The following is an 18,422-nucleotide window of genomic DNA, read 5'->3' on the forward strand; positions in this document are numbered from 1 at the left end:
ACTTAGACAAACTCGTGGCTCGGTACCACCTTCCCGAGGCCTGCAACGTTACGCTCCCGGGGCCTGAGGAGAGGATGTCCCATCCTCCTCCAGGGAAGATCGCCATCAATGAGGGCATTCTCCAGGCCGGGTTCCGCTTTCCCCCTTCGGACTTAGTCGTGCAGGTACTCCGGGGTTTAAGAGTTGCGCCGACGCAACTGGTGCCGAACTCGTGGCGTGCCCTGACGGTCTTCCAGGTTCTCTGCCGCATGCACGAGATTTCCGCCACTCTGAATATTTTTTGGGAGTTCTACAGCCTGAGTGGCCACCCCCAGGACAAAGGGTGGTGGTGCTTTGCGGCGCGGCGAGGGTGCGGCCTCGTCAAAGAGGCTCCTTCCTCCATTCACGGCTGGAAGGAGCGTTTCTTCTTCATCGATGTAGATCCCTCTTGGGAAATCAGGGCGACCTGGGAGACGCCGATGAAGTCCCCGATCGGCCTATCGAGACTGTCGAGGGAGGAATCCGATGGCTTGGCCGCCTTGAAGGGGTTGGTTGCCGAGGGCCAGCTCCCCCCGGTGGCCCGCCTTATTTCCGAGGATACCTTGGTGAATGTCGGTCTGAGCTCGGTCCCCACCGACCGTGAGCCCGCCACCATTTCTTTTTTGACTCTTTTCTCCTCTTTCGTCTCGTTCTTTCCTTCGGTTTCTCAGCCCTCGACCATCTCGTTCTTGTTGCAGAGATTGACGACGTCATGCGGTCGGACAAGGGACCGGCTGTTGGTAGGTCGTCCCTACTGGAAGCGGTCCGGAGGAGGAAACGAGCTCCTCCGAGCGGGGCCCCGCCGGCGAAGAAGTCCCGCAAGGAGGTGCCTCCGACGCCGACCGACGAGTCCGGGCCCACCGATCAGGGAGACGCCGTGGGCACGGACCGGCAGCTGACGCTGTATCAGCCCTCCGGTGGTGAGACTGCCGCTATTCCGGAGGTATCATCCGAGCCCGCTCGAGACGGACGGGTCGGGCGTGATCGGTCCCCGGTCCGGCCTTCGACTCAGCCGGCTCCTGATGATCCGAGGAGGGACGCGCCGAGGCCCCGGCCGAGCGGGGCCCTATCAATTCCTGGAGTGACCCCCGCCCCGAGCACAATCAGCAGGACTCTTCCCCAGGCGATGGATAAGGGTAAGGCTGCAGAACCACCATCCGGCTCCGGGGAGAAATCGGGGTCGGCCTTCACTACCGATGGCGCCCGAAACCTCATCGAAATAGTGCTGCTGGAGAAGGACCGTCGGCGGGTCCGGGAGTTGGGGGTCTCTGACGTCGGGGCTGCCAGCTGTGTCTGTCTCATGTCGGTGAGTGTTCTTCTGGCCGCTTTTCACCATTTATTAGCTCTGTTGTTCTCCGCCTGACGCCCTCACTTTTCCTATCTCTTAGCTCGCCCAGTACATGATCCGTCTAGAGGAGTGCTACAAGGAACAGGCGGGGCTTCTGGCGAAGGCCGAGGACCGACTGAAAGCAGTGGAAGAGGGAGGCCAGGCCGTGGCGGGCAGGACGACCGGGGACCTCGAGGCGAGGCTCCGGGAGGCCGAAGAGCGGGCACTCGGCTTCGCCGCCCTCGAGAAGCAACTGTTGGAAGCTCGGGAGCAACTCAAAGTCGCCTCGGGCCTCGAAAGCAGGGTTAAGAAGGTGGAGGAACGAGCTGAAAAGCAGTCCCGGAAGGTCGCGGACTATCGAGAGAGGTGGGAGAAGGCTCAGCGGTCTGCGACAGCGCCCGCAACCGAACCCGGTCTCTTGAAGCCAAACTGGGCGAATTGGAGTCAGCCTTGGAGAGGTCCCGCGCGAACGACCAAGAGCTCCGTTCGCGCCTGGAGGAAGCTGAGGCCGCTCGCACTGCTGCCGAGGCGGAGCGTAAGGAGGCTCAGGCTAATCTGCTGAGGGTCTCCTCCGAGGCTGAAGACCGGATTGTGGCGAAGGTCTTGGAGGCTAAGGCTCAGATTACGGAGCGAGCAGAGGCGGCGCTGGCCGAGAAGAGTGCGGAGATCGGGCGCCAGGTGGTACAGGCTTATCGTCAGTCCGCCGAGTTCACCCGTGATATGTCGGAGGCGGTACGAGCCTATCGTCAGTCTGACGAGTTCGTCCGTGACGCGTCGGACGCGGGGTCCGAATCCTTCATCTTAGGCTTCGAGGAGGGCCTGGCAAGGGTGTCGGCTAAGTACCCCGAAGTTGACCTGAGTGGGATTTCCCTTCTCGACTCCTTTCCGGCGCCATCGCCTGCTGATTCTCCTACCGCCTCCCTACCCCCTGCGGACGAGCCCGACACTCCCGACCCGGGGGTTCCTCCAAGCTGACCTCTTGTACCTTTCGTTGTCCTCTTTTTTTGTATGTCGGCATTTTGCCAAATTGTATGGGCCTTGGCCCTGAAACAATGAAAATTAATACAAGTCGAATGTTTCTTCATCTCGCTTTCGTCCTCCTCTTTTTTTTCTTTTTAACTCTTGGCGGCGTCTTGCCGACTCCTGATTCTCGAAGTTCTTCCGGCCCTAAGCCAGGCATCCGAGGGTTAGGCCTCAGAAAATTCTTCCGGCGCTAAGCCAGGCATCCGAGGGTTAGGCCTCAGGAAATTCTTCCGGCACTAAGCCAGGCATCCGAGGGTTAGGCCTCAGGAAATTCTTCCGGCGCTAAGCCAGGCATCCGAGGGTTAGGCCTCAGGAAATTCTTCCGGCGCTAAGCCAGGCATCCGAGGGTTAGGCCTCAGGAAATTCTTCCGGCACTAAGCCAGGCATCCGAGGGTTAGGCCTCAGGAAATTCTTCCGGCGCTAAGCCAGGCATCCGAGGGTTAAGCCTCAGGAAATTCTTCCGGTACTAAGCCAGGCATCCGAGGGTTAGGCCTCAGGATATTCTTCCGGCACTAAGCCAGGCATCCGAGGGTTAGGCCTCAGGAAATTCTTCCGGCACTAAGCCAGGCATCCGAGGGTTAGGCCTCAGGAAATTCTGCTCGTTGGTCGGCCAAAGCTGGCGCAAGCCGAGGCGACCGGTCGGGGCTTCAGGCTAGTCTGGTCCCGGGATGGTCATCGGGTTAGCCTGGCATCCGAGGACCGAGCCTCGGGAGATTCCGCTCGTTGGTCGGCCAAGGCTGGCGCAAGCCGAGGCGACCGGTCGGGGCTTCAGGCTAGTCTGCTCCCGGGATGGTCATCGGGTTAGCCTGGCATCCGAGGGCCGAGCCTCGGGAGATTCCGCTCGTTGGTCGGCCAAGGCTGGCGCAAGCCGAGGCGACCGGTCGGGGCGTCAGGCTAGTCTGCTCCCGGGATGGTCATCGGGTTAGCCTGGCATCCGAGGGCCGAGCCTCGGGAGATTCCGCTCGTTGGTCGGCCAAGGCTGGCGCAAGCCGAGGCGACCGGTCGGGGCTTCAGGCTAGTCTGCTCCCGGGATGATCATCGGGTTAGCCTGGCATCCGAGGGCCGAGCCTTGGGAGATTCCGCTCGTTGGTCGGCCAAGGCTGGCGCAAGCCGAGGCGACCGATCAGGGCTTCAGGCTAGTCTGGTCCCGGGATGGTCATCGGGTTAGCCTGGCATCCGAGGGCCGAGCCTCGGGAGATTCCGCTCGTTGGTCGGCCAAGGCTGGCGCAAGCCAAGGCGACCGGTCGGGGCTTCAGGCTAGTCTGCTCCCGGGATGATCATCGGGTTAGCCTGGCATCCGAGGGCCGAGCCTCGGGAGATTCCGCTCGTTGGTCGGCCAAGGCTGGCGCAAGCCAAGGCGACCGGTCGGGGCTTCAGGCTAGTCTGCTCCCGGGATGATCATCGGGTTAGCCTGGCATCCGAGGGCCGTGCCTCGGGAAATTCCGCTCGTTGGCCATGCGCCTGTCGCTTGCAGCCCGATGGGGTTTCTCCGTGGCCAGCTGCGATCGTGTTTCTCCTCTTCTCCAAGCGTTGCCTGGGGAACACCAGAAGGGCATTAAACGCTAATTGATGCGTTACCTGGGAAATCGGATCGCCAGTTGCTGCTTGCGAGGAGTGTCAGTTAAGCGGCCGCGATGCGCGCGTTCTTCGAGGCGGATGCGTTCTGGGCGCGGGCGGAGATACGTGGACCTAGGGGTACAGGGCACCCGGAGTGTCCTGCACAAAAAATGCGATTAAGGAGAATAACGCTTAGGAAATCGCGGAAAGATACGCCTTGAGAGCCGGATCGGCTCCGGATTCAATGCGCCCGCATTTATTGGAGCCACCCGTATCGGAACGACCGGGGGGCCGCAGTTTGGCTATAAATATAGGTGCAGGTGCGATGGAGCCTGCCAAGCCGGAGCTGTTCAAGTTGCCATGGATCGTGGACCTTCTCTCTGGCGCATGGCTGAGAGACTCCTGCCGAAGGAACGGGAGGCGCGCCCCTCGCGACTTCAGCCAACTAGCCGTTTCATCTGGGATCAGCAAGGAGGGTCTCCCCGGCGGAACTCCGCTCTAAGCGTTTCATCCGGGATCACATCTCCCCTCCTTGAAGTTCAGCCTCCCGATTGAGCTCTGCACCAGACGCCTGATCCGGGACCGCGCCTCCATATGCTCTTCTCCCTCGTATTCCTTCTCTCCCCTAACACTGGGGAGGACCGGAATATCCCTTGGAGGTGGCGTTCCTCTGGAGGCAGCGGGAGCTTCGTCGGCGGCGGCTCCTCATCCTCTTCGTGGGGCGTGGATGGCGCCTCCGGTTGGAGGCAGTGTGGACTTCTCCTTCGTCCACTTCTTCTTCATCCGCGCCGGCTCTTCGTCTCTTTCGTGAGACGCCGATGGCGCCTCCGGTTGGAAGCCCCCACTTCCGACGGGATTGCAACCGCTTCAGATGGAGGTTTCGGGATCCCAGATCTTCAGCTCCTCGGAGTCTCCACCTCTTCTTTACTTTCTTTACACCCTAATTCCCCCCTGGGAATTCCTTGTAATCACACGAGCACGCCGTTGTAACCAGAAATTATTGAAATGCAAAGCGTTATACATTTTTGAACTGTCTTTCTGGCATCGTCGTTCTACTGGTAATACATCCGCAGGTTAGCGGAATTCCAGCTCCTTAGAATTTCTCGACCATCTAGGGCCTCCAGCTGGTAGGAGCCAGGTCGGTTTACCCAGCGAACCTTATATGGGCCTTCCCAATTTGGCGCTAGCTTCCCACCTTCCGCAGGTCGAGATGCTTTAGCTCGCCTTAGCACCAGATCTCCGATTCTGAAAAGCTTCGGTCGGACCTTGGAGTTGTAATATCGGGCCACCCTCCGCTGATACATCGCCATCCGAACCTGCGCCATTTCTCTCGCTTCTTCCAAGAGATCCAGGTTCCCTCGGAGTTGTTCCGAATTGGCCTCGGGTCGGTGCGCGGCCACCCGAGGTGAGGGGAGTCCGAGCTCCACGGGGACAATGGCTTCCGTGCCATAGATTAGGCTGAAAGGCGTCTCCCCGGTAGGGGTCCGATGCGTGGTCCGATACGCCCAAAGGACATTCTCGAGTTCTTCGACCCAAGCTTGCCCCGTCCGACCGATTCGCGCTTTGATTCCTTGGAGGATTGTCCGATTTGTGACCTCGGCCTCGCCGTTGGTTTGGGGATGCGACACAGATGTGAACCGATGCTCGATCCCGAACTCCTCGCAGAAGTCACGGAAATGCTTGTTGTCGAACTGTCGCCCATTATCCGAGATGAGGACCCGAGGTACCCCAAATCGGACAATGATGTTCTTCTTCACGAACTTCCGGACTTGCACCTCCGTGATAGTGGCCAGCGGCTCTGCCTCCACCCACTTGGTGAAGTAGTCGATTGCAACAATCAAAAATTTCCGCTGAGCTGAAGCGACGGAAAATGGTCCGAGGATGTCCATTCCCCACTGGGCGAAGGGCCAGGGTGCAGTGATTGGTGCCAAGGGGACAGAAGGGACTCTCTGGACGTTGGCGTGGCGCTGGCAGGCGTCGCATTTCCGCACATGATCCTTTGAGTCCTCCAACAAGGTAGGCCAATAATAGCCTTGCCTCATGATCTTATGCGCCAAGGACCTAGCCCCCAGGTGCGATCCGCAGATGCCTTCGTGGATTTCGCTGAGGGCGTAGGCCGCTTCCGAGGGGCGGAGGCACCTTAAGAGGGGGGCGGTGAACGAGGTCCGATACAGCCTCCCTTCATAGAGTACGTAGTGGGCGGACTTCATGACGAGTCGCCGAGCTTGATCTTCGTCCTCTGGGAGGATCCCTTCGGCGAGGTAGGCGACGAGCGGGTCCATCCAAGATGGCTCCGGATCAATCGCCATCACCGCTCCGGCCTCGCCGATGCTCGGGGCATCCAGGGTCTCCAGGTAGATTGCCCTCGACAAGTTGTGCGCGTCTGCGCCCACCAAGCGGGACAGCCTGTCGGCCCTGGCATTTTCGCTTCTCGGGGCCTGCTGAATGTCAACACTGCCGAGGTCGGGAATGAGTGCTTGCACCTTCCAGACATAGCTCTGCATGGTCGGGCTCCGAGCCTCGAACTCCCCTCGGACCTGCCCGACCACCAGCTGGGAGTCGGTGAAGACCTTCAAACGCCGGATGCCGAGCTCCTTGGTGAGTTTGAGTCCTGTGACTAGGGCCTCGTATTCCGCCTCGTTGTTGGTCACTGGAAATCCGAACCTCAAGGCATACTCGGCTATCACTCCATCGGGACTGGTAAGGACCAGCCCGGCCCCTCCGCCTTCGGGGTTCGACGACCCATCAATGTGAAGCGTCCAGATTGGGAGGTCGAGGCTGGGTGTTTCCGGCGGCCTAGGTTCTGCCTCCTGCACAGTGCACTCAGCGAGGAAGTCCGCGAGCACCTGGGCCTTGATGGCGGGTCGGGGCTGGTAGCGGATGTCGAACTCACCAAGTTCTACTGCCCACTTCACCAGCCGTCCCGCATTCTCAGGATTGCTGAGGATCTGCCGCAGTGGTTGATCGGTCAAGAGGGTGACGGGATGAGCCTGGAAATAGGGGCGAAGCCTCCTGGCCGCGGTGAGCAGCGCGAAGGCGATCTTTTCCGCCTTCGTATACCGCGTCTCGGCATCCCGTAGGACCCGGCTGATGTAGTACACAGGCTTCTGGAGCTTTGCCTCTTCCCGAACCAGTACTGCGCTGACTGCGGTTGGGAAGACCGCCAGATAGAGGTAGAGCATCTCCCCCTCTTGCGGCTTGGACAGCAGGGGAGGAGACGCTAAGTACTCCTTGAGTTGGTCGAATGCCACTTGACATTCGGCCGTCCAAAGGAAGTCTTTCGGGCGCTTCAACACCTTGAAGAACGGTTGGCAGCGTTCGGCCGATTTTGCCACAAATCGTCCGAGCGCGGCGACCCTTCCAGCGAGCTCCTAAACCTCCTTCACTTTGGTCGGAGGGGACATATCTTGGATGGCCTTGATTTTGTCAGGGTTGGCTTCGATCCTCCGCTGGTTGACAATGAAACCGAGGAACCTCCCGGCCGAAGCGCCAAAGGCGCACTTCGCTGGGTTCAGCTTCATGCGAAACTTCCGCAGGGTGGCAAAAGTCTCCTCCAGATCCGCGATGTGCTGGTCGGCATGGCGGCTCTTCACCAGCATATCGTCCACGTACACCTCCATGTTCCGGCCGATTTGCCCTTTGAAGATTTTGTTGACGAGGCGCTGGTAAGTGGCGCCAGCATTCTTCAGACCAAAGGGCATTACCTTGTAACAGTACAGCCCCCGGTCTGTTATAAAGGCAGTTTTCTCCTCGTCCTGTGGAGCCATCATTATTTGGTTGTAGCCGGAGAAGGCGTCCATGAAAGACAGCAGCTGATATCCGGAAGTCGCGTCGACCAGTTGGTCTATCCGTGGAAGCGGAAAGCTATCCTTGGGGCACGCCTTGTTCAGGTCGGTGTAGTCGACGCACATCCTCCACTTCCCGCTCGCCTTCCGAACAAGTACGACATTTGCCAGCCATTCGGGGTAGCTGACCTCCCTTATGAATCCTGCCTCCAAGAGCTTGTCTACCTCCTGATCGACCACTCGGATCCGATCCGGGGCACAGTGTCTCTTCTTCTGCTTTACTGGTCGGTGGGTTGGGTCGACGTTGAGGGCGTGAGAAATGACCTCCGGGTCGATCCCAGGTACATCGGCCGCCGACCAGGCAAATACATCAGCATTGGCTCGGAGGAATTCCACTAACCTGAGCCGAGCTTCCGAGTCGAGGTTGGCACCGACCCGGACCGTACGGTCCGGGCGACCCTCCTCAAGGGGAACTTCGATCACACCCTCGGCCGGCTCCCCGTGCCGCAAAGCCACCTCGTCTCTGGCGTCAAGGGACTCGACGCTTAGGGCCTCCACGGGCTTCTTCCCTTTGAGAGTTGCTAGGAAACATTGTCGTGCGGTCGGTTGGTCACCTCGGACCTCTCCAATCCCGGCCGCCGTGGGGAACCGCATTAGCAAATGGTATGTAGAGACTACCGCGCGAAGGGCGTTCAGTCCGGGTCGTCCGAGGATAGCGTTGTAGGCCGAGGGAACACGGACGACCAAGAACCCGAGCCGCACCGTGGCTTCTGCGGGTGCAACGCCCGCAGTCACAGGCAGCTCAACGACACCTTCGGCCGAGATAGCGTCTCCAGTGAATCCTATGAGGGGGGTGGATGTTTTGTGCAACACTTGTCGGGACAAGCTCATCTTTTGGAAGGCCTCGTAAAACAAAATATCAGCTGAGCTTCCACTATCCACAAGAACACGCCTTACATCATAGTTCGCCATAGTGAGGGAGATCACCATGGCATCATCATGGGGGGTCTGAACCCCCTTTACATCCTCATCACAAAAAGTGATTACATTTCCGACCCGCTGCCTCTTCGCGACGGCCACCCCTGATGCTTCCACCGAGCCCCCTGCGTTCCTCACAGGCCGAGAGCAGCCCCCAGTGATGGTGTGGATCACGCCCGCGACGGGTCGATTCTGCTCCCGAGGCTCCTGAGGGGCCGGGTCGGCCGGGCGCGGGTCTGCGGGGGGACGTCGGTCGTTTACATATCGACCGAGACGCCCTCGGCGGATGAGAGCCTCGATCTTGTCCCGAAGCTGGAAGCAGTCTTCGGTGTCGTGGCCGTGGTCTCGGTGGTACTCACAGTACGCTCGAGAGGGCCTCCTCCCAGGGATTTTCTTCATCTGCCTCGGGACCGGGAGGTTCCCCGCCCCTTGACCTCCATAAGGATCTGGGCCCGGGGGGCCAGGAGTGGGGTGTACCGGTTGAAGCGTCGGTGCGGAGAACGAGGGCGTGGGGCGCCGTGGTTCCTCGCCGGTGACGGGCTTCTGCGCCGATGTTGAGGCGTCGGGCTCCTCCTCTGGGGTGCCTCTTTTCGCCTTTTCTTCCCGAGCTTTAGAGGGGCCTCGTTGGCCTCCTTGTTCCGGTGGGCGGCTGCCTCCTCGGCGTCTGCATACTGGTTCGCTCGAGACAACAGCTCCGGAAAGCTCCGCGGCAGGCGTTTGTCCAGGGAGAAGGTGAGTCTGCCCTTCCGGAAGCCACGCTTCAGGGCTGAGAGAGCCACCTCCTGGCTCAGGTTCCGGACCTCCAATGTAGCCTTGTTGAAGCGGGTAAGGTAATCCCGCAGGCTTTCTCCCTCGTTTTGCCGGACATCAAAGAGGGAGTCGGAAACCAATCGCCGCCGGCTACTGACGACGAAATGGCTGATGAAGAGGCGAGTGAACTGGTCAAAGGACTGGATAGAGTCAGCCTCCAGGCCGGCGAACCACGCCCTGGCTGGGCCACGGAGGGTCGCCGGGAAGGCCTTGCAGAGGAGAGGATCTGATGCTCCATGGAGGAGCATAAGAGTCCTGAAACTCTCCACGTGATCCCGCGGGTCCGCCGCCCCGTCATAGGGCTCGATCGCCGGCATTTTGAATCCCGGCGGATTTGGGGTCCGCAGGATCCTCGAGGCAAGCGCTGGTTGGGAGGAGATCTCCAAGTCGGCGAAGGGATCTTTAGAGTGGCCCTTCAGGACCTGGAGTTGTCGGTGGAGATCGTCCACCCGCCGGTCCAGGGAGCGCGACCGGTGGGTGGGAGACAAGGAGCACCGAGAGGGGGACCGACTGGAGCGCGGGTTCCTTGAGGACTGGGGGGTCTGGGAACGCGCCCGGGCCCGCCTCTTGTACCCCGCGCAGCTTCGATGGGACGGTCCCGGCAGAATGGACCGTGCTCGAGAATCTTCCTCGCGCCGGCGCTCCTCCCCATGGGAGAGGAAGGAGCGCGGGTTAAGGAGGACAGGTGAGCGCTCAGGGAGCAGCGGCTCCTGGGCCCGCTGCGGCGCCCGAGACATCACACCCTGCAGGTTCTGCACTGCCTCCGCGAGGGTGCGGACCTGCTGGGCTAACTGGTCGAACTGAGCGGCTTCGACCATCTGAATCGGGGGTGGAACGGTTGAGTGTTGCTGAGAATGTGTTGGAGACGCAGCGGCCTCCCGGCCGGAGGCGCGAGAGGCCCCGCGACCGGAGGCATTGGAAGCTCCACGACCACCTCGCCGTGCCATTACGATCGCTCCGAGATCAGGCCCTTCCTCTAGCGCCAACTGTTGCTGGTGGTCCAAACCGAGAACGATTGACACAGCGGTGTGAACGGGGTTCCGTCTGAGTTGTCTTGGTTGGTGTTGGTTACGCTCCACCTTCCACCGGGAAACCTGCGAGCAAGCCTCGCACCACCACTGGGGTAGTGGGGGCCCTCCGACGATCAAGTCAGAGGAGATTGGAGGAGAAGGAGAGATAATCATCGCAAGCAAGAGAGTGCTCTGGAAGATATTGCTTACCCCCCCTTCTCCCCCCAGCCGCATATATACCTGGCTGGGGGGTCTCTGAGGGGGGTTTGTCATCGTGGGCGCGACGGAGTGGCCACTGACATGGCCGTTACAGGGCGTCGTGGAGCAGCGCTGGGTACGGCCATGACAGGGCGTAGTGGAGTTCCGCTTTGTACGGCTGATACAGGAGATCGTGGAACAGCATCGGATACAGCCGTTGCAGGGAGTAGTGGAGCAGGAGGCCTCGGCGTGCCTCTGGGAAGCAGCCTGTCGTTATCAAGAGATCTCCGACTCGGGGTCGGAGTGCTGGATCAGGGGGCAGCCGACCCGGGGTCGGACTGCGGTGCTGAGGATATCCGACTTGGGGTCGGATTGCTAGATTAAGGGGCAGCCGACTCGGGGTCGGGCTGCAAAGCCGAAGATGTCCGACTCGGGGCCGGACTGCTGGATCGAAGGGCAGCCGACTCGAGGTCGGGCTGTGGAGCCGAAGATGTCCGACTCGGGGTCGGATTGCTGGATCAAAGGACAGCCGTAGTCTTCATGGGCGCGCGTGCCGGTCACGTGGAGCATGGCGGCTTAGTTCCCCCGTAACACATAGTGATGGCTTAAACATAACATCATACCCTTTATCACATAATTGACTAATGCTTAATAAGTTATGCTTAAGACCATCAACATATCTAACATTATCAATAAAAGTAGAAGGGGTGATTTGAACTTTACCAATACCAATGATGTGACCTTGGTTGTTGTCTCCAAAAGTCACAGCACCTCCCTTCTTAGCTTCAAGGGTGAAAAATTGATCTTTGTCACCCGTCATGTGCCTTGAGCAGCCACTATCCAAGTACCAGCAGTTTTTGTTGACCTTGGCTGCAAGACACTCCTACACAAGCAAATCATGTCATCTTAGGTACCCAAGTTTTCTTGGGTCCTTCATGGTTAGTCAAGTTGGTTCCTTTTGGAACCCATACCCTTTTAATTTTCCTTTTTGTTTTATTTTTCCTAAAATTACACACATTCGCTTTATGACCTATAGTACCACAGCAAAAGCAAGTTATTTTCTTAGTTTTAGTTTCTCCAGCTTTAACAAAGAAGTTACTAAGAAGTTTTTGTTTATTTCTTGATTTATACCCTAAACCCGCTTTATTAAATACGGCTCGTTGACTATTAAGTATCATGTTTAATTTTTCAGAACTATATGTAAATTTTTCAACTAAGGGTTTGTATTTGTTAAGTTCTTTAGTTAGAGTTTGATTTTCTGCTTTTAGGTCATTAAGTTCTTTTGTGAGATCCTTATTTAAGATTTGTTTATGATTTTTAAGTTCTGAAAGTTTCTTAGTTAGTTTTTCATTATCTTTAGTTAAGGTACTAGTCTTTTGAGTTAAAAGTTGGTTGCTTGTCTTAAGTTCTATATTTTCTTTGATGATTAAATCCTTATCCTTAACTAATTTATCGTATTTATGTAGGTATGATTGATTAGCTATTTTTAGTTCTTTATTCTTAAGATTTATGGCCTTATATTCTACCATTAATTCATTAAATGCATCATAAAGTTCATCAAAAGAAAAATCAGGATGTGTATCGGAAGTTACCTCGTTTTCATTGGCCATGAAGCAGAAATTGGCCTTCTCTTCTTGTTCATCATCTGATGAGGAGGATGATGAGTCGGAGTCGGATAGTGTTGTGACAAGAGCCTTCTTCTTCTTGTACTTACTCCCCTTCTTCAGTAAGGGGCACTCAGCTCTTATGTGACCCGGCTTCTTGCACTCGTAACACCCAATCCCCTCATTTTCCCTTTCCTTACCTTTGTCCTTGCGGTAGGAATTTGAGGGGCCTCTCCTTTGATGATAGGACTTCTTGTGGTTGATGAATTTCTTGAACTTGCGCACAAGAAGAGCCTCACCATCATCTTCCTCATTCTCTTCTTCGTCACTGCTGCTACTGCAAGACAAGTCCTTGTTAGATGAAGTAGACTTAAGAGCTATTACCTTTTTCTTGTGGGAGGACTCCTCTTCGCTGTGTTGCTTCATGGTTAGCTCGTGAGTCATTAGGGATCCAAGGAGCTCTTCAAGTGGAAGCTTGTTCAAGTCTTTAGCTTCTTGGATTGCCGTCACCTTGGCTTCCCATGACCTTGGTAGGCAGCGAAGTATTTTCCTGACAAGATTACTGTTAGTATAGCTCTTGCCAAGGCTTTTTAGGCCATTGACAATGTCAGTAAACCTAGTGAACATGCTAGTGATTGTCTCATTAGAATCCATTTTAAATAGTTCATACTTATGAACCAATATATTAATTTTGGATTCTTTAACTTGATTCGTGCCCTCATGGGTCACTTCAAGTCTATCCCAAATCTCTTTTGCAGAGTTGCAAGTAGAGACCCTATTGAATTCATTTCTATCCAAGGCACAATAAAACACATTCATAGCTTTAGAGTTTAGTTGTGCCTTCCTCATGTCATGTTCATCCCAATCCTTTTCTAGTTTGGGTACCTTGATACCCTCTACATATATGGATGGGATGTATGGGCCATTTACTACAATGGTCCACATCTCATAGTCTTGGGCTTGGATGAATATTCTCATCCTAGCCTTCCAGTATGAGTAGTCGGATCCATTAAAGAAAGGGGGTCTTTGGGTGGACTGACCCTCAATGTGGGAAGATCCAAATGGGGTTGTCATTTTGATCTTTTAACTCTTGGGTGGAAGAGTTTAGGCTCTGATACCACTTGTTGCCCAGATAGACAACCCAAGAGGGGGGGGTGAATTGGGTTTTAAAATAATTTGAATAATTAAAACGATGTGGTTGACTAATTAAAAACTATTGTAAGTTATTTAATTAATGCTAAGTGCTGTGAGTGATGTGAGGGGAAGAAGAAGAGAGACAATCCAACACAAACACAAGGTTTTATAGTGGTTCGGAGCTAACCCTTGCTCCTACGTCCACTCCCCAAGTCTCACTTGGGAATTCACTATAACCCCCTTGGATTACAGCCGGTTGTTTTCCAAGCTCACAACCAAACTTGTTGTTTTACGAGCTCACAACGAACTCGGTTGGTTTTCCCAGGCTCACCGACTAGAACCGCCCCGATTGTTTTCCCGGGATCACAATCAAACCCTTACACACGTTGGTTTTAACTCGGCTCACCAACCAACCTCAATCCCCTTGATTCAATCTCCGATTGAACCAAGTAAATACAAGTTGTAGAAAGAAAACAGAAAATGAGCTTCTCAAAAAGCAGATGAAAACAATATGAACAATAAATGAAGTTAAGAAGCCTCAAACGCTTTTAGATTGGAGATGAGGAATGGCTTCTTAAACTTCTGGTCTCCTCTTGAAAGAGTAGTCGACTTGAATGCAGGAGAAGGAGGCTTTAATTGCTGGGAAGATGTAGTTGGAAGCAGTAAATGCAGATCTTCCTCTTTTTCGTTGAAGAGCACGTTGCAGAGCTTGAATGCTTGATTAGTTGGAGTGGAATGGTTGTTCTCTCCCTTGCTACAGTCCTCTGTGGCTATTTAAGCCAACCCCCATGGAAACTAGCCGTTAGAGTGCTTTTTTTGCCCGTTCTGAACACTCTGCGCAGCCTGACAATATGACCGTTGGTGGGTTGGAGTCGACTCGCGCGATCAGGAGTCGACTCGGCTGTAGCGGGAGTCGACTCAAGCTTTTCCGGAGTCGACTCGGCAACTGTTCCAAATTTGAATTAAAGTTGCCTTCACGACTGGGAGTCGACTCGTCTTGACCTGGAGTCGACTCGCCAACTTCTGGAGCTGACTTGGCAATTTTGGAGTCGGCTCATCCACTGAAGTCCGTGGATCCAATTTTGAATTTTGTCCACTCGAGTCGACTCGACTGTCCTGGAAGTCGACTCGAATCTCAGAGCCCGAACTCCCGATCCTCTGTCTTTTGGCTCGACCAGTCTTGGAGTCGACTCGAATTTCCTCGGAGTCGACTAGGCTCTCAGTTTCCGAAACTTGGTCTTCTGCCTTTTGATGTGAAGCTGTCTTGGAGTCGACTCGAGATGTCTGGGAGTCGACTCGAATCTCAGAGGCAGTAACTTGATCTTCTGTCTGTTGATGATCGCGGAGTCTCGGAGTCGACTCGCGTACTGCGGGAGTCGACTCGAATCTCAGAGTCCCAAAAATGCTCTCTGACTTTTTCTTTGTGTTCCGCTGAGAGTCAACTCTCACTTTCTTTGTAGTCGACTTGCCAACCATCGGAGTCGACTCGCATTCCACGGGAGTCGACTCGAATCTCAGACCCGAAAACTGCTCTCTGACTTTTCTGCCTGTGACTGCTTGGAGTCGACTCTTACTTCCTTGGAGTCGACTCGGTGAACATCGGAGTTGACTCGCGCACTTCGGGAGTCGACTCGCTGACAGGTTTTGAGTTGAAGCTTTCTGTCCTTCTGTCTGTTCTCAGTCGGAGTCGACTCGTATTTATCTGGAGTCGACTCGAGCTCGTGCCAGTGAACTTGATATGCTTGGAGTCGACTCGTGATACTCGGGAGTCGACTCGAGTCTCAGACATTGGTTCAAACAGACTCCTTAACTTATCCAAAAATTATGAACCAAGTCTTGGGACACTTAGACAGGATTTTCACTGAAACACTCAATTGAATTTATTAGTAATCAAAAGATATACTCAAATGCTTTGAGCTCATCAAAATCAAATGGGGTTTTAATCAATCACTCCACACCGGAGGTGACCCCGAATGCACATTTAGCTGGGTTGAGCTTCATCTGGTACTTTCGGAGTGCGGAGAATGCTTCATTGAGGTCGGCTATGTGGTCTTGCGCCGCCTTGCTTTTCACCAGCATGTCATCCACGTAGACCTCCATGTTTCGGCCTATTTGGTCTTTGAAGATCCGGCTGACCAGCCTTTGATAAGTTGCCCCGGCATTTTTTAGACCGAACGGCATCACTTTGTAGCAGTAGGTTCCCCCGTCGGTGATGAAGGCTGTCTTTTCCTCATCTTCTGGCGCCATGCGGATCTGGTTGTATCCGGAAAAGGCGTCCATGAATGCCAGCAGCTCGTGACCCGAGGTGGAGTCCACGAGCTGGTCGATGCTGGGAAGTGGAAAGCTGTCCTTCGGGCAGGCTTTATTCAGGTCGGTGTAGTCCACGCACATACGCCACTTCCCGCTAGCTTTCTTGACGAGGACCACATTGGCGAGCCATTCCGGGTAGGATATCTCCCGGATGAAGCCGGCTTCAAGGAGCTTGCCGACCTCCTCGGCTGCTGCTCGTTGTCGTTCAGGGGCGGCGCCTCGCTTCTTTTGTCGCACGGGCTTGCAGGTCGGCTTCACCTGAAGCCGGTGGACCATGACCTCCGGATCTATCCCCGGCATGTCTGCAGGCGACCATGCGAAGACATCCATATTGTCCCGTATAAAGTTGACGAGGCGACTCCTCTCGTGTTCGCCAAGGCCAGAGCCGACCTGCACGGTTAGCTCGGGAAAGTTCTCTCGTAAGGGAACTTGAATTAACAACTCACCAGGCTCTACCCGCTCTTTCTGGGGGTTGACCCGTGCCTCCATAATTTCAGTCGAAGGCTGGTCAGTCGTTGGGGCAGGCACCTCGGCTGGTCGTCTTGCCTCGTGGGTCGCTAGGTAGCATCGCCTTGCCACTATTTGGTCCCCTCGAACTTCACCGACTCTCTGGCTGGTAGGGAATCGCATCAGCAGGTGGTGAGTTGAGACCACTGCTCGGAGGGCGTTGAGTCCTGGCCTTCCGAGGATGGCGTTGTAAACCGAGGGCAGGCGTATTACAAGGAAGCTCATACCCACGGTACTTTCACGAGGGGCGAGCCCGGTTGTGACCAGAAGGTCGATCTCGCCCTCTACTGGGACTGAATCCCCAGTGAATCCAACTAGCGGAGCATTCATCCTCCGTAGCTGTTCTTTTGTCATCCCCATTTTACAATAAGCACCAAAATACAAAACATTCGCCGAGCTTCCATTATCAACCAGGATGCGTTTTACATCAAATTTATTTATGATCATGGAGATGACCACGGCATCATCATGGGGAGTTTCGACTCCCTCTAGATCATCATCTGAGAAGGAGATGGCTTCAGAGGTGCGCGGGCGCTTTGAGGAGGCTTCTTCCCCTGAGGCTTCCCTAGCCGAGGTCCCGCCTCGGATAGTGTTGATGACGCCGGCGATGGGCCTGTTGGCATTTGAACCTTCAGGCTGTGCTGCTCCTTCGGCTGGCTTCTTCCCTTCACGCCGGCCTTGCACAAACCGATCGAGCACCCCTCGGCGAATGAGCGCTTCGATCTCATTTCGGAGCTGATAACAATCCTCGGTATCATGGCCGTGATCCCGGTGGAAACGGCAATACTTCCGGACATCACGCCGGATTCTGGTGTCTGGCTTCGGAGGTGGGAGCCGGATGCAATCCCGACTCTCAATCTCCATGAGGATTTCAGCCCGAGGAGCATTGAGGGGAGTATACTTTTTATACCTCCTTTCAGGTGCACGGGCCTGCAGTGGGAACCTCGGGCGGAGTGGTGACCTCTGCTGCGGCGGTCCTCTCAACCGGGGTGGACTCTTCGGGCGGGGCGGATTCTTAGCTCGTCGCGGAGACGGGCTTCTGAGCCGGCCGCGCTCCTCGCGGCGTCTTTTCTTGGGGTTCTGCTCGGTCCCACCCCGCCTAACTGCCACGGCCTCTTCTGCCTTGGCATACTTCCGCGCCCGAGCGAACATTTCGGTGAGGTCCGTGGGGAAATTCTTCTCGATCGAGAAGAGGAATCTGTAGGACCGGGCTCCAGTCTTCAATGCCGACATGGCGATTGACTGGTCAAGCTCCCGGACCTCCCATGTTGCGGCGGTGAACCGGTCCAAGTACTCCTTGAAGGATTCTCCCTCCGTTTGTTTGATATCAAGAAGGGAGTCGGATGTCCGCCGCTGGGGCTGGCTGGCGGCAAAGTTGCCAGCAAATTATCTGCCGAGCTGCTCAAAGGAAGAGACAGTACTCGGCTTCAGCCCGGTGAACCAAAGTCGGGCTGGTCCTCGGAGTGTCGCCGGGAAAGCTTTGCACATCATGGCCTCCGAGGCTCCTTGTAGGGCCATTAAGACCCGGTAACTCTCCAGGTGGTCAAGGGGATCGGCCTTGCCGTTGTAGGGCTCCACCTGGGGCATCTTGAACCGTAGCGGAACCGGTTTATCTTCAATCTCCGGGGAGAAGGGCGACTTCGTAGTAAACTCAAAGTCGCCATCGCGCCCCGATTTCCTGCCATGGAGTGCCTGGATTTGGCGCTCCAGCTTCTCGACCTTCCTGTCGAGTTCATCGTTCTGGAGGATTGCTGCAGTGGTTCGCTCGGGTGCAGGTTGCCCTGGAACCGACTCAGCTTCTGAAGGTTGTGGCCAGCCTCCATGGACTCTGACGGGGTGCTCTCTCCAGAGGGAGGCCTGGACTTGAGAGTCCTGACCTCGAAGGGGAAGTCCACTTGCAGGAGGCTCCGGTTGGACTGGAGCCGGAGGAGGCGGTGCCGTTGGGATGCCCCTGGGTTGCAGGCTTTGGACAGCGGTGGCCAAGGCCTGCACCTGTTGCACCAGGGCATCGAATTGCTCCGGCCGAACTTGATGAACTGACTCAGCCGGAGGTGGTGAGTTCCGGACGGAATGCTCAGGACTGGGTGGAGGACGTCGAGAGGCGTTGGAAGCCCCTTTGCTTCTTAGCTTCATGGCAGCGAACTCGGGCCCTTCCTCTAGC

General features: G+C 55.9%; 1 protein-coding gene across 1 annotated transcript in view; it reads right to left on the reverse strand.

Annotated features, from left to right (window-relative positions):
- The window catches only part of LOC149768232 (uncharacterized), a 31,508-nt gene extending 18,571 nt beyond the window's left edge, over positions 1-12,937 (reverse strand). Inside the window, exons 1-2 of the mRNA XM_089927793.1 lie at positions 12,299-12,937; positions 11,330-11,589 (exon numbers count right to left, since the gene is read on the reverse strand). Of these exons, the coding sequence (XP_089783919.1) occupies positions 11,330-11,589; positions 12,299-12,937 (899 nt within the window). The remainder of the gene's footprint in view (positions 1-11,329; positions 11,590-12,298) is intronic.
- Positions 12,938-18,422: the final 5,485 nt, after the last annotated feature.

Source organism: Phoenix dactylifera, chromosome 2 (genome assembly GCF_051530095.1).
Source record: "Phoenix dactylifera cultivar Ajwa chromosome 2, Ajwa_hap1_PhDact_Kaust_v1.1, whole genome shotgun sequence".
NCBI lineage: Eukaryota > Viridiplantae > Streptophyta > Magnoliopsida > Arecales > Arecaceae > Phoenix > Phoenix dactylifera.